This window comes from Leopardus geoffroyi, chromosome X, assembly GCF_018350155.1.
Source record: "Leopardus geoffroyi isolate Oge1 chromosome X, O.geoffroyi_Oge1_pat1.0, whole genome shotgun sequence".
Lineage (NCBI taxonomy): Eukaryota > Metazoa > Chordata > Mammalia > Carnivora > Felidae > Leopardus > Leopardus geoffroyi.
In genome coordinates, this window is record NC_059343.1 from 12,323,668 (window position 1) to 12,338,951 (window position 15,284).

The 15,284-nt window shown below is 45.1% G+C and overlaps 1 protein-coding gene across 3 annotated transcripts in view; it reads left to right on the forward strand.

Annotated features, from left to right (window-relative positions):
- The first annotated feature begins 340 nt into the window (after window positions 1-340).
- Window positions 341-15,284, forward strand: part of CA5B (carbonic anhydrase 5B) — a 51,515-nt gene continuing 36,571 nt past the window's right edge. Inside the window, exons 1-3 of one of the 3 annotated variants that reach the window (XM_045470854.1) lie at window positions 408-484; window positions 1,916-1,955; window positions 10,216-10,410. In XM_045470854.1, coding sequence (XP_045326810.1) covers window positions 10,269-10,410 — 142 coding nt within the window. In that variant the 5' untranslated portion in view covers window positions 408-484; window positions 1,916-1,955; window positions 10,216-10,268. Of the gene's footprint in view, window positions 485-1,915; window positions 1,956-10,215; window positions 10,411-11,214; window positions 11,363-15,284 lie in introns of those variants that run through there. The other 2 variants (XM_045470855.1, XM_045470856.1) reach the window with 2 other exon arrangements.

Sequence of the window (15,284 nt, forward strand, 5' to 3'; positions counted from 1 at the left end):
CCGACAAAATGTCGCCAGCGCTCAGTTCCCAGACCCGGGAGTGTTTCTCTAGAGACAAGGGGAGGCCGCCCACGCGACCTCAAATTCCTACGATCGAGTCCCGCCTGGTAGGAGGGAGCGCTAGGGGCTCAGGGCAAGCGGGGCAAGCGGGGCCAGAGCGGAGCGCAGGGGCGTAACCAAGGTGGAGGGCTGGGCCCAGGGGGAGCTCAGGGCAGTGGCCCGGGTGGGGAGGCGTGGCTGTGGCCGGGCGGGAGAGGCCAGGCCGCGGACTACGGAGAGCACGGTCGGGGGGCGTGGTCAGGGCAGGACGTAAGGACGTGAAGGGGCGTGGTCCTGCCCTGTGGGGAGAGGCCTAAGCGAGAGGGGCGTGGCCTAGGCTGTGGGGCGTGACGGTGGGGGCGTGGCTATGATGGCCCCCCGCACTAGCGGCAGGTCCCGGGACTAGAGCTAGCCGCCAAGGTTCGCGCTCTGGAGAAACGCTAAGGTAAGGGCCGATGGCCGACTGGAGTGGGGGCTACAGCGGAGACACGCCGACTCGGGGAGGGCTGAGACCCTCCTCACACCCCCCGCCCCACCACGCCAGGTCTCAGACTCGGGACAGCTGTTGGTCCAGCGAGAATTGCCGGGGTCCCCACGGGGCGTCGCTCTTTCACCCCCGCAGCCCTATTCTACCATGGGACTCATCAACTAGATGGCTGCACCTCCTTAGGGTTATTGCACTTGCGGGGAAACAGTTGTCTGAGGGAATTTGGCGGGGAGGCGTGAGGGCAGTTCCCTAGGAGAGAGCGCTGCCAGGGGTGGTTGGATGTGAATTAACTCAAGTCCAACCTGCTGTGAAATAGGTGTAGACAGGGGTAAGGGCTACAAAATCTCAGATTGCAGTTCCGGAAACCAAGGCGCGACAAACTGGGACTAACTTGGGTCTGGATTGTATTCCCCCCCACCCCCGACTATACCAAGGTCTGTGGACGGAGTCCCAGCCACCCCCAAGGCAAGGACTCAGCATCACAGCTGTGTCACGTGGACGAATCTGAGCCTTCTCCATTCCGCAGTTACTTCTGGCCTTTTTGTTTTGTGCCCCGCCCCAGAACTGAAGGAAAAACGCCTAAGTACGTTTTTGATAGTTATGAGTCTTTGTGGCATTCACTGCTAAACGCTGCTACCTTAAGGCTGGTGGCAACTCTTTAATATTAATGTAAGCACCCGCCCGTCCCCTGTATTTTCCCTGGGAAAATTTGAGAAATACAGAAGTTAATGTGTACACCTGAATTTGGTTCGAACTTGTTCTCTCCCAGCGTCTGAATACTACAGACTATATTGCTTTCTGCTTCTCCTTCTTAGTCCTTTACAGATAATGTGGCCACCTCCTCTCTGCTATTAAAAGCCTTGCTGGAATAAGGAAAGGAGTAGCCAGATTTTCGGGTGAGGGAAGCTCCCCAGCCCCTACCCCTTATCTGCCTGCACATCCCTCAGAATATGTTGGAATATGGAAAACCTTTCAGCTATCTAGGGCCTTTCTCAGATAATTTTTATGTCAGAACCAAGACTGAAATTCACCAGAAGGCCAAGATCATCAAGGGCACGGTTCTCTGTGCCTGTACACACCGGCCCTGTTCTCCCTGGAGCCAGGCGAAAGGTTGTGACCGCTCACAGTTGGGACTCGATAAAGAATGTGAATTGTGAGTGAATGAGAGAACTTGAATATTTTGGAAATCTGATGGGAGGAAGAAAATGCCATCTCATCGGCACCACAGGGGAGCTTGGTTGTGGCACACAAAACAGTTACTAGAAATGTATTTTGAAACCTTTGGCCACCCCAGATTGGGATCACGATCTTGGGGAAGAAGTGGGTGAGAGGAAGAAGCTCCGTTTTCTCGTCAAGACGTGACAGCTTAACCTTTCATTTACATTTCAGGGCATATTGCAAAAAACTGGCTTCCTTTGGAACTCAGGAGGTGAGAAAATGGAGAGTCAGTCTGATGAAAATTAAGGAATTTTCTTCAATGTAATTGTAACCTTTAGTCAGTACTTTTTTTTTCTGTCTGTTTTACATACATATAAATGGCTTAATCAGGCAGAGTTCAAACTACAGCTGACCCTTGAACAGCACAGGGATTAGGGGACACCAACCCCCTGCCCAGTCGAAACTCCATCTATAACTTTTGACTCTCCCTAAAACATAACTACTAATAACCTAGTGTTGATCAAAAACCTTACCAATAACATAGCCAATTAACATATTTTGTGTATTATATGTATTATATACTATATTACAATAAAGGAAGCTAGGGGCACCTGGGTGGCTCAGTCAGTTGAGCCTCCGATTCTTGGTTTTGGCTCAGGTCATGATCTCACGGTTCATGAGTTCAAGCCCTATGTCAGGCTCTGTGCTGCCAACCCGGAGCCTGCTTGGGATCCTCTCTCTCCCTCTTTCTCTGCCCCTCCCCTGCTCGCTCTCTCTCTCTCTCAAAATAAATAAATAAACTTGAAAATAAGCTAGAGAAAAGAATATTAAGAGAATCATAGGGAAGAGAAAATACATTTACCCTACTGTACTGTATTTGTTGAAAAGAAACCCACAGGGGCGCCTCGGTGGCTCAGTCGGTTGAGTGTCCGACTTCGGCTCAGGTCATGATCTCATGGTTCACTAGTTCGGGCCCCGCGTTGGGCTCTGTGCTGACAGCTCGGAGCCTGGAGCCTGCTTCCGATTCTGTGTCTCCCTCTCTCTCTGACCCTCCCCCCATTCATGCTCTCTCTCTGCCTCAAAAGTAAATAAACGTTAAAAAAAAAATTAAAAAAAAAAAAAAAGAAACCCACATACAAATGGAGCTGTGTTGTTCAAGGATCAACTCTCCCTATCATTTAATAAATACATAATTTATTAATGATTCTTTAAAAGCTTTTAGAATCTTTTTTTCATACATTTCTAAGTCTGCAAAACATCAGATAAAGGACATGTTAGTAAAAGTTAAGGATGTACATAAATAATTAGTGATAGCGAAGGCATATAGTGAAAAAAATGTAGTGCTCCTGGGGCCCATTCAAGCTACTGTCCCATCTTTAAGGACAAACTTAAGTAAGGATGGATTTTCTGTGAAATCTAGTAATGTATACTAGTAGTTCATTGTTATATATAATGTTTGATAAACATTATTTATGGTTTTTACAAGTTAAGGTTTTATGAGATCAACAGGTAAATTTAACTATCAATAAATTATAATTTTAATATAACAGAGGGGATTATCTTTAGGCTTTGGCATAAATAACGTCACGTATTGCTAGAGGTATTGTAGCCCAGCATTAGCTAAGTTGAGTTTCTGTTTATTTGGATTTCCCTGGAACCCTCCTCACCCCTGACCTTCCATGCTCTGTTCCTTCCTTGATCGCCTTTACTCTTCCTTCTGTCTCTTAGCTTCCTCACTGCATTTTGTCAGTCTCCCTCTATACACCTGTTACTCCTGGGGAAGGGAAGGGAATTTTCTTCTCTCTCTGACCTCAGGACCTCTCCTGAGCACCAGAGCTGCACTGACTCTCTCCTAGACTTTTCCTCCCGCTGTCCCCTTGGACCTCAACTCCGTAAGATTCACGGGAAGAGTGACCTCTTTCCCTTCCCACCTGCTCCTTGAGCCGGCTTATTTCTCTCTCCAGGGACTCATCCTCCTTCTACCGTCAGCGTCATCCCTCCATAAAATCATGGGGCCTTCTTCAACTTCTTCCCTCTTCTCTCTTCCAGTTGAGTGCCGGATCCTAGGTTTTTTTTACCCAAATGGCAGTCTCTTGCATAGAGAGTACCTTGGTTCATCGCTACTGTCACTGTCCCGTCAGTGCTTCATATTCTGTCACTTGGATTCCTGGAATTTCATTTCAAACTCAAGTGCCCAAATCTGAGCTGCTCCTGTCGCACCCGAAACCTGTTCTGCACACCGTGGTGCTCATCTCGGTTCCTGGCAACTCCGTCCTTCTAGCTGATGAGGCGGAGAATCTTTCAGTCATCCTTGAGTCCTTTCTTTCACATCTTACGGGCTGTCTCTCCAGGATACAGCCAACGCCCAACTGCTTCTCACCACCTCCACTACGACATCCTTCGTTCCAGCCCCTGGATTATTCTGAGTGATCTCCCTGCTTCTTTCCTGCCTCCCATCCCAGTTGATTTCCAGTAGGCACCCTGAATGATCTTTTAAAGATACAGATCAGGTTGTGTCCTTTCTCTGCTCCCAAAACTCCATTGTGTCGCCCATTTCACTTAGAGCGGGGGTTTCCACTCAGGGGTGATTCCCCTTCTCCAAGAAACATGAGCGGTGTCAGGACACATTTTTGGTGGTCGTAATGGAGGGAGTGTGTCATCGGCATCTAATGGGTAGAGGCCAGGGATGCTGCTAACCATCGTATAATATATGGGACAGCCCCAAAACAGAGTTATCTGGTCAAATGTCAACAGTGTCAAGGGTGAGAGATGCTGAATTAGAGACAGGACCTTTACAGTGGCCTAGAAATCTACTTGATCTGGCATTCATGATCTCTCCACCTTCTCTCCTACTACCGTCCTGCTAGTCCACTCTGCTCCTGCCGTGTTGGGCTCCTGACTATCCCTTGTATGTGCCAGCCATGCTCCCGCCTCAGGATCTCTGCATAGGCAATTCCGTCTTCCTGGAATACCCTTCCCCCGAGAGCCCCAGAACTAATTCCTTCATTTCCTTCAACTTTTTCCTCAGACTTCACCTTCTCAGTAAGGCCTCCTTTGAGCGATTTATTTCAAAAACAACACTCCTTTCCCAGTGGCACTCCAGAGTCAGCTCCTCCTGCTCTACTTTTCACTGAATTTATTTTAATTGTCCGTGCAACTGACTTATGTGTTACGTTGCTGTTTATTATCTGTCTCCCCGACTAGAATGTAATTTCCACCAGGATAGGGACTTTGTTTGATTTCCTCGGTGATCCGAGACCAGTGTCTGGCATTTGGTAGCTGCTTGATTGACGTCCTGATGAACGAAAGGACGAAAGAGTGATGGATTGAATGAAGGATGGTTGGAGGAATCTCCTTGTCACGGACCTTCCCGTGTCCGTTCTGCCCACTCCCATCCATCCTGCGCTGTGCGCATGGAGTCCTCAGAAACCATCCTGTATATGTGGAATAATACCTGAGGGTCTTCCAGCCTCCTGGAAATTCATATTCTTCAAGTTAGTCTCCAGTCCCATCCAGCTTCACCTTCAGCTGCGTCGCCTGGGCATCTGCTTGGCCAGCACCTTAACAAATATTCATAACAGACTTGGGATAATGGGAAATTCAGATACGCTTGGCTTTGTAACAAAACGGGATTTTTTGGTCTAAAAACACAAAAAAATAATCCTCAGAGACTATGTTCACTGCAGTGAGGTCAGCAGCATTCTTAGAAGACAGAGAAATGGTTCAGGTTTCTAGACCCTGGGCACAGCCCACAGCTTGGTGGGCTTTGTGAAAGAAGATGACCAAGAGCTGAGGGTACCAGCGGGCTCGCTGGAACTTTGTGTACTCCTTACCCCTAGAGAGCGAGTCCAGAAGCGGGCAGGAGATACTTCCTCTGGGCCAGGTGTCATCAGCCACCAGCCTCAGTGTCGTGCACAGACAGCATGACTGCAGAAAGCAGGGCAGTCGCCCAAGGAATGAGCACAGCCCTGGCCATGCCACAGTACTTTCCTGATGGCTCTCTGTGGAGCTAGACCAAGGATCATTCACCCAGACTTCGCTGGGCACCACGCTCACATGCTTCAGATCCCCACACAGCCTCTTATGCAGGGCCAAGTGAGTACCCACTTGTCTGTACAACTCCCCTGGCAGTCAGACACGCACTTGGCTGTGTCTTATCGCAACTTTCCCTTTGAAGGACAACCAGCATGTCCCTTCTTTTGAGTATATGTTGTACTTATCATTGGGTTCCTGGGAATTACTAAGTCCCTTTTCCATTTAGATTGTTAAGCAAGAAAGGAGTCCTTTTCGATATGTTTGCCGACCTCTCTCTGACACTGGGATTGATTATTGAATAAGCCCAAGGTTCTGCCCATTTCAACCTCAGTTGTCCTCTCCAGCCTTGACTACTAAACACTCCTGCCTCCCCAAATGTCCTCATCATCCCTGACATTACCCCTATCTCTCTAGCTTTGCCTCTCCTGTTCAAATTGTCTCTCTCCTGTGACACATGGTCCAGATGCTGCCCCCTGCTAAAATTTAGAGCCTCTGCCCTCTGTGTTCTCATTGAATTAAGTCAGAGCTGCCATCACATCTGGCTTTGATTAGGAAGTATTTGTTTAATTATACTAAGTGCAATAAGACAGGCACAGAGGGAAAATGTTGTATGAGTCCACTTACATGAATTATCTGGAATAGGCAAATACATAGAGGCAGAAAGTAGACCAGGGGGTGCTGGGGGGGGGGCTGGGGAGGATTGGGGAGTTATTGTTTAACAGGGATATAGTTTATGCCGGGAATGATGAAAGCTTGGGGTATAGATACTGGTGATGGTTACACAACGTTGTGAATGTGATATTTCATGCCACTGAATTGTACACTTAAAAAAGGTTAAAATGGTAAATATTATGTACATTTTTCCGTAATATAAAAAGGTAACTAAAAAAAACAGAAAAGTTACATGTTTAATAGTTTTTTATAGATTGTAAGTTTGTGGGAATGGGGAGAAAACATGACTTTTTCGTCTTCACCCAGCCCGGTGCTTTGCATGAGATAATCACTCATTATTGCTTCAAGTCAGGAACGGAAATCAATGAAAAGAAGCACAGAATTCAGGCAAGATTTCCCCATACCTCTTAGCAATTTTTAAAATTTTATTTTATTGTTGGGGTGCCTGGGTGGCTCAGTCAGGTAAGCGTCCAACTTTGGCTCAGGTCACGATCTCACGGTTCATGAGTCCATGCCCCACTTTGGGCTCTGTGCTGACAGCTCAGAGCCTGGATCCTGCTTTGGATTCTGTGTCTCCCTCTCTCTCTGTCCCTCCCCTGCTCGTTCTCTCTCCCTCTCTCCCTGTCTCTCTATATATCAAAAATAAGTAAACATTGAAGAAAAAAGAAAAAAATGTTACCGTCAAATTGATTTTATCAGAAAGAACCTTCTGTAGTTGGAATTGTTTAATGGCATTGTCTCAAAAAGAAAACAAAAAACATGAAGTTAAAAATTGTCCCAAACTGCTTTCTGTTTTCTTAGTGTTTGCATTTATAGCATCAGTAGCATTTTAGCAAACTCGATTTGAATAATAAGAACTTTCATTTATACAACACTTACCAGCTTTTCTGAGAGCTTTTTCAGCCCTTAGACCATTTGAAGTCACAGAAAGAGTCAACGTCATGTATAGCATTACTGAACAAATGTTTCTCCTTCTTCTCTGGTTCTAGCTTCTTTCTTGCATAAGATGAAGTGTGTACATTAAGCCTTATTCTTACATATTTCAGTTCATATAATCCTTTTACTCTGCTGATCTGCAATTATAAATTATACAGTTTCGTGCTGCACATAGTCTTACAAGTTAGAAAAAAGCATAAAGGTCTTGATATGACTCTCATCCAAGATTAGGGTGGAGATATCAAGAGAGAGGTGAAATGTTTACATGAAGGGATAGGCAGGTACTGAGAAAATATCAGGTTACTGGGCTTTTTTGCAATGTTTTTAATTTTGGAAAATTGATTGTTTTCATATTCTGTCCATAAACAACACCAGAGGGTATTTTCTACAGATGATTTTTGTGGAGAAGAAACTATAAATTTGGAGATATTTTCCTATGGAAAACAATCATGGATAAGTTTCTAAGATGTCAACCATTTGCTTCAAAGTAATACAGAGAGGGGAAGTAGAAGGGAGGGTAGAAATAAAACATGCTTGGCCACCAGCAGATGATTGTTGGGATAAAGTATCGGGTATAGAGGTGGTTTTATTATAGTATTTCCACTGTTTGTACGAAGTTGAAGTTTGCCAAAAGAAAAAATTAAGGACAAAAAAGAAATAGATTCTGAAAGGAGGTAGCCGATGGTCTATTATTTCATACACCTGATGAGTTAATTCAGTGAATGGAGGGATTTGAAAATGAGGTACTTTTATTTGGCACAAGGCACTATCAAGATAATATCTTGAGAAGCAGCCTGTGTGGCTCTGTCAGTTGAGCATCCGACTCCTAATTTTGGCTCAGGTCATGATCCCAGGGTCATGGGATCAAGCCCCATGTTGGGCTCTGTGCTGAGCACGGAACCTACTTGGGTTTTTTTCTCTCTCTCTCTCTCTGCCCCTCCCCTGCTCGTGTGTACGTGCACGCATGCTCTCTCTCTCTTGAATAAATAAACATTAAAAAAAACCTGATAATATCTTGAAAGTTTATTACCAATCTATATTTGAAATCTGCATAGCTTAAAGAAGGTACATATTGACATACCGCCCCAAAATGTGTATGTGTATGTATACGCACACACACATAAAACTAAACAAAAGTGATTTTATGTTGGTTTGAGAATTTCTGATACCTGTTGGCAATGCAAACATACTTTAGTTGTCGCTGATCTAAAGACCCCAGGTAAGGAGTTAGGCCTGCAGGCGAGGAGGCTCCATGGGATTCAGAACTTTCTACCGGTCCCCTTTAATGCAGCGACCATGCATCTTTGCTTCCTGTGTTCAGTGTGTTCACTGGCAAAGTGATGTATACAACAGGGTACATGGCACCAGGTTTCAAGGCTGGCTGCCTGCCACAGGTCACTTTACAGTACTTGGCCAGACACATGGCACGTTGATGGTCATGAAGGGTTCTGCCTGGAGCCCTCACTGGTTCCTTTCAGGTAGTAACAGGAAGTAACTCTCCTTCCTGTTTTTACTGGACACACTTCAGGTGTGATTTTTTTTTCTCTCCTTTCCCTTAGATGTAGACCTCTCCTCTAGCTCAGATCTAGCAAGGTTAAGGGCAGCAGCACAGGGGAGAAGAGCTAGTTCACCACCAGTTAAAACTAGTGAAGTACACGAAGAGAGGAAAGGGTGAAATGAGAACATTTGCCTCTTTGCTCAGCATTGCTAGGGATCATTATTTCTCTTTTTATGCCTTTGGGCACCTCTCCTTCCCCCACCACTGCCAGACAATTGAGAGGCCTCTAATAGGCTGAAGGCAGAATCTGAGGAGTCATGGTTTCCCTTCCCGTATGATGTGCATTTCAAGAGGCCCTGAGCAGGAGAAATTAATGGCACACCTGGAAGGTAGAGTTCGTGCCTTGTTCGGCTTTGCATCCCGGCACCCAACATGGTGCCTGGAACAAAGGAAATGACGATAAATGTTGAAATACAAACGTTTACTGGCAGAACTTCCATCCCTGTGAGACCAGCTTAGACTCATATTTAGCTATGGTCCTCCTTCAGATCGTACAGAACTTTGGGGGTCCTTCAGATCTTACAGGTAGGGATTGGGGCCCTACCCTTAAATGGCAAGCATTCCAAAGTGTTTCAGAAGTATAAATAACCCCACAAATGGGTGACGGTGGCATCTAGGAAAAGGAAAAACCCTTCATACTGTCTTAGAACATTCTGGCATCACTTCACAGTTTGTGGTTCTTGAAATTAGTTAAGATCAACATCTTCTCTATCGCCAAGGAAGTGTGCCCAGGTCACTGAGTGGCCATCAGGTGCCAGACAGTAAGAGATACAGCTCCGGGAGAGACAGACATCGTCCCTACCACCATGGGGCTCGGCTGCCAGGAAGGTGGCATCATAAAGTACATTCCTGATCAGGTGTTCAACTGCAGGGAGCACCATGAGGGAGACGAGGGTGCTGGGCTCACCTGGTGAGTGCCGGTCAGGGGAGGCTTCTAGGAAGTGATGCTGGAGTGGAACACCTGGAGGGGGGTGGGGGGGATGAACCAGGTGGGGATGGAGGGAGAGTGGTCCAGAGAGGGAGGAGCATCTGTACAAGCCCTGAGGCCAGAGGGAGCATAGGGAGTGGGAAGAACCGGAGTCCTTGTGGCTGGTGTGCAGGCAGAAGTGGGAAGGAGACTTGACAGCAAAGGATCTTTCCTGCTGGAGTGGCAGGTAATTTTCAGGAAGAGGAGTGGATTAACTCTTGACTCATTCCCCCTCCACCCCTCCCCAACCCCGCCCCACCATGTGTGCTCAGAGTCCTAATGTTGTTGCCCTACTCAGAGCTTCCGCTCGATGGTCACCCTCGGTTGTTTACAGCTTCGCCTTCTCTGTTCTCCTCCCTCTAGGTCATTAGGTTCCTGCACGTTATTTCGGGCCTGATCAAGATTTCAAGCTAAACATGGTGGTGATGAATATCCTCAGGGCCATTCTGCAAGCCTCTCCATGCAGGTCACCGTGGAGAAGATTCCAGATCCCCAGCTCCGTGCCGGCGAGGCCCTGCAGCCTCTACACCTGCACGTACAAAACCCGGAACCGAGCCTGTGAGTACCCCGCTGCCTTCGAGAGAGCGAAAGGCTGGTTTCATAGCAATCACGTGTGTCCTGCTTATCCACGTGCTGTCAGTGGCATTCCAGAGTGGGATTCTGTGCCCTAAGAACCGTGAGAACAGCTACTTGTTTCTCTCCTTGTCTTCTCAGATAAATGTGGAAAATTCTTTTCCCCCAGGTTCATTGAGATGTAGTTGCCACATAACATTGTGTAAGTCGAAGTTGTGCAGCGTGGTGATTTGATACACCTATGTTGCAAAACCGTCATAAGGTTCAGAAAGTCCTTTCCTTGACCGATTCTAACATGGTCAAAGGATGTCGTGCCGAAATAGGACAAGGGAGATGTCCCAGTTTCCGGTACTCTGGAACCTGTTCTGTGCTGTTGTGGTTAGCAGTGGTCTTCTCACTAACGTGGATCCACAGACGGCGAATTCTCCCCGTGAATCTTAACGTTCTGCAAGTTGCGTATTCACGTTTGCCAGCAGGTCAGTGGCTTCGCGCTCTGGAATATTCTTTCCCGAGAGACAAACTGCAGAGTTCATTCCAGCCGAGCAGCTTGCCAGCGTGTGCTCTGCTGTCAGTGCGGCAGCAAGGGAGGCGGCAGATGGTCTCTCCTGCCACCTCCCGCATCCCGTTCTTCTCCTGAGACACCAGCTAGCTGGCACATCCCTGTGGTGCAGGGATTGTCCACCGAGGCACTACTGACTGGGGGATGGGCCACTCTGTGATGTTGCACGTGAAGCGTGCACTGTAGGGTGATTAGCTGCATCCCTGCCCTGTATCCACAGTGGTCATCCACAGAGATGACAGTTGCACCCTCACCCAGTTAGAACAACCACAAATGTCAGCAGACGTTACTAAATGAGCTCTGCGGGAGACAGAATTGCGCTGGTTAAAAATCAGTGGGACGAGAGGAGAGAATAAGAATGCATGTTTTTGTGGAGAGGTGAGTTTGAATTTGTGGAGAGGTAAAATGCCTAAGTATATTGCGAAAGAGGAATTTTTCATATTTTCTATTATCTTAAAGGAATTGACGCAGGGTTTTCAAATGTTGGTTTCCTTCTAGGTCTGGGTTTCTCTGCTTTTTCTCTCTGGGTTTTCTCTCTTTTGACATCATAAGCACATACTAAAAAAAGAAGGTAAGAAAGGAATGCTTTTATATCAGTAGTACTAATCTAGCTAAATCCAAGGACTTGAAACTTCTTCACAAATGCATTTTTATTATGAATTTACTTTGTTTCCTCTAACATTGACAGTGTTCTCATTAAAATGAATTGGTCGGAGTCATAATAAATTTCTGGTTGCTGGGTGTGGCTTCCTACCAGCAGACCCACATCCTACTGGGACTGGCTTATTCTCAACACTGGCATTTTGTGGTCTGAGGCTTCAAATGGAAAAAAAGAGTCATATTTATGTAACTACCAAAGTTTTACTTTTTTTTTTTTTAACAGAGAGTTGAAAGATAAAGGTCTAAAGTCCAACATACATATGTCTTGCTTCTTTTAGTGCTGACAAACAAAACGCGGTGGCTTGGGGAGGTGTGGGCTTTCCTTGATTAATTTTTCACATCAGATGTTCTTGTTTTTCAGTTACTAAGAGAAACAGGCGACAGTCATGATTTGGTTTTGCTTTTGGCATATTGCTCTGCCCCTCCTGTTTTCACTGGGGAGAATATTGTAATTTCTGCTGCTCTGAGCCACTGGCAGCTTAATACGACGGCAGAAGGCCCCGTTGTGTACTTGTGTGACCAAGAATGACCCAAGATCGTTGAGGGCTAGAAAAGATAACCTGCAAAGCCCGTAGCTAGTGGCCGCCGTACAGTGAAGACTGTGTGGGCAAGTACTCCTACTCCTGGTACTACGATTATCGTCATCACCGTCCTTATCGTCATAGGCTCAGTGCCCCCGTCAGATGTTTTTGTGACCATTTTTAAGATTGGGTTAAGCGGGCGGCGCCTGGGTGGCTCAGTCGGTTGAGCGTCCGACTTCGGCTCAGGTCATGATCTCACAGTCTGTGAGTTCGAGCCCCGCATCGGGCTCTGTGCTGACGGCTCAGAGCCTGGAGCCTGCTTCCAATTCTGTGTCTCCCTCTCTCTCTGCCCGTTCCCTGCTCATGCTCTCTCTCTGTCTCAAAAATAAAATAAAAACATTAAGAAAAAAAATTAAAAAAAAAAAAAGATTGGGTTAAGCGGAATGAGGAGTAAATGAAGTAGGAGGATATGGCAAATTCAGGAAGCAGCATTTCACTAGGGCCTTGTGCTCTGGGATTCACCTTCAGTGCCCGCTTCTCACCTCCCAGGGAATCATTGGCTGTCGACTCAGATCACTGTTCGCTGTTATCTCAAGTAGCAGACAGTGTTGACAGTCCTAATTTGACGACTTGTAGTATGATAAAATAAAGCTAAAAGCCTGCCCCTGTTACCCAAGATGAAAATAAAATCAAATTCACTTAGTATATCTTCTACTGAAATTTATGTTGTCACATAAAACATTCAGTGTTAGAGTAGATCAGAAAATGAAGCCCAACAGTCAACAATAAAAAAGTCTAATTAAAAACGGATCAAAGACCTTACTTAACAGACACCTCACCAAAGAAGATCTATAGATGGCAAATAAGAATATAAAAAGATGCCCCACTATGTGATCTGTGATCAGGGAAATACAAACTAACACAATAATAAGATATCACCAAACACCTATTACAGTGGCCAAATTCCAGAACACTGAGCATGCCGAGTGGGTATAAGGGTGTGGGGCAACACAAACTCTTACTCATCGCTGGTGAAAATGGTACAGCCACCCTGCAAGATAACTTGGCAGTTTCTTTCAGAACTAAATATATCCTTGCCATACAATTCAGCAATCATGTACCTTGGTATTTACCCAGCATTGATTTAAACTCATGTCTATACAAAAACCTACACATGGATATTTACAGCAGCTTCATTCATAATTGCCAAAACTTGGAAGCAGCCAAGAGGTCCTGCAGTACTTGAATAGATGCCTTATCTATGGTGTATCCAGACAATGGAATTTTATATCCTCACTGAAAAGAAATGAGCTATGAAACCAGGAAGAGAAATGTAGGAACCTTAAATGCATATGACTAAGTGAAAGAAGCCAATCTGAAAAGGCTACAAACTGTGTGATTCCAACTGTATGGCATTCTAGAAAAGGCAAAACTATGCAGGCAGTAAAAAGATCAGTAGTTGCCATGTGTTAGAGTATAGGGAGGGATGGATAGGTGCAGCAGAGGATTTTTTTAGGGTAGTGAAAATACTGTGTATATTATGATGGATACAGATCAGTATACATTTGTCCAAACCCAAGGAATATATAACATCCAGAGCGAACTACAATGTAACGTATGGGCTTTGGGTGTTATCATGTATCAGTGTAGGTTCATGAATTATAACAAATGTACCACTCTGGTGGGGGTTGGTCATAATGGGGGATGCTGCATGTGTGGGGGCAGGGGTAAATGGGAAATCACTGTACCTTAAATTAATGAATAAATAAAGTCCTAAAAAATTAAACATGTGATCTGAGACCAAAACGACATAAATTTAATAATTTTAATTCTTAATTAAATATAAAGAATATCATCTAGAATTGAAATAGTACGTATTTTTATTTGTTATTATTTCATTGATTCTTATTTTTCATGATCTCTATGTTTAGATGGAAGAGAAATATTATTTTAGGACAACATGGAATAGAATGGCACTGTATAGGGGCACCTGAGTGGCTCAGTCAGTTAAGCGTCCAACTTTGGCTCAGGTCATGATCTCATGGTTCGTGAGTTCAAGCCCCACATCAGGCTCTCTGCTGTCAGCACAGAGCCCACTTTCTCTGTGCCCCACTCTCTGCCCTGTATAAAATCTAGCCACTAACCCCATGTGTGTATTTTCATGTAAATATAAATGTATTAAAATGTTATGGCCACATGTTGCTAGCACTTACCACAATGGAAATTTCCATCATCAGAGAAAGTTCTATTGGACAGGACTGGTCTGTATTATAGTTGAACTGTGTTAGAAAGTTGTTCTGTTATTTCTCCAGTTAATTTTGAAGGATAAAAATCCTAGAGGACAATAGTAGTAAAAAGTTTGTTTTGCAATGTGTTCACAAAGAACTCTAATAATCCCTAAATAATACAGATTCAGGATGCCCCAGATAGAGTTTTTCATTAACATTCAAATAACCTTGAGAAACAATAGGCTGATTAAGAGCCCCTTGGAATTGTATTAATAGCTTCAGGGGTATCAGCAGCAACGAGGAGCTAACAAACAGCCCTGAACTGACCCCCAGGAACTGTGGCCTTTAGTCTTCTGTGTTGTTGACTGCATGTGTATGCTGCTGTTACCTGGGCTCAACATCAAAGTGCCTTTTACAGCCCTCATGCTCTGAGAAGACAATTTATGATTCTGTGATCATCCCTAACAATATCACATGGGAGGGGGCTGTCCCTGTGTATCCTATCACTGTGCTAAGCCCTTGGGCCTACTAGGATGGTCTTCAATCACATGAGAAAATTGTACAGCTCAAGAAAAAGGATGGTAACAGGGCAAGGCGAATGAGAAAAAACCAATGAGGGCCTAGAATAACAATGTCCAGTAGATGAATAATGTGAACCACCAATATGAGAGCCATATAGGCAATTCTGTATTTTCTAATAACTACATCTTTAAAAAGAACAAATAATGTCAATTACATCTCAATAAAACGGGAAAATTAATTCTAAAATAGCAAAAACATAGGCAAAATATAGTATATAAAGGGGCACCTGGGTGGCTCAGTTGGTTAAGTGTCTGACTCTTGATTTCAGCTCAAGTCATCATCTCACTTTCTTGAGATTGAGCCCCGCAT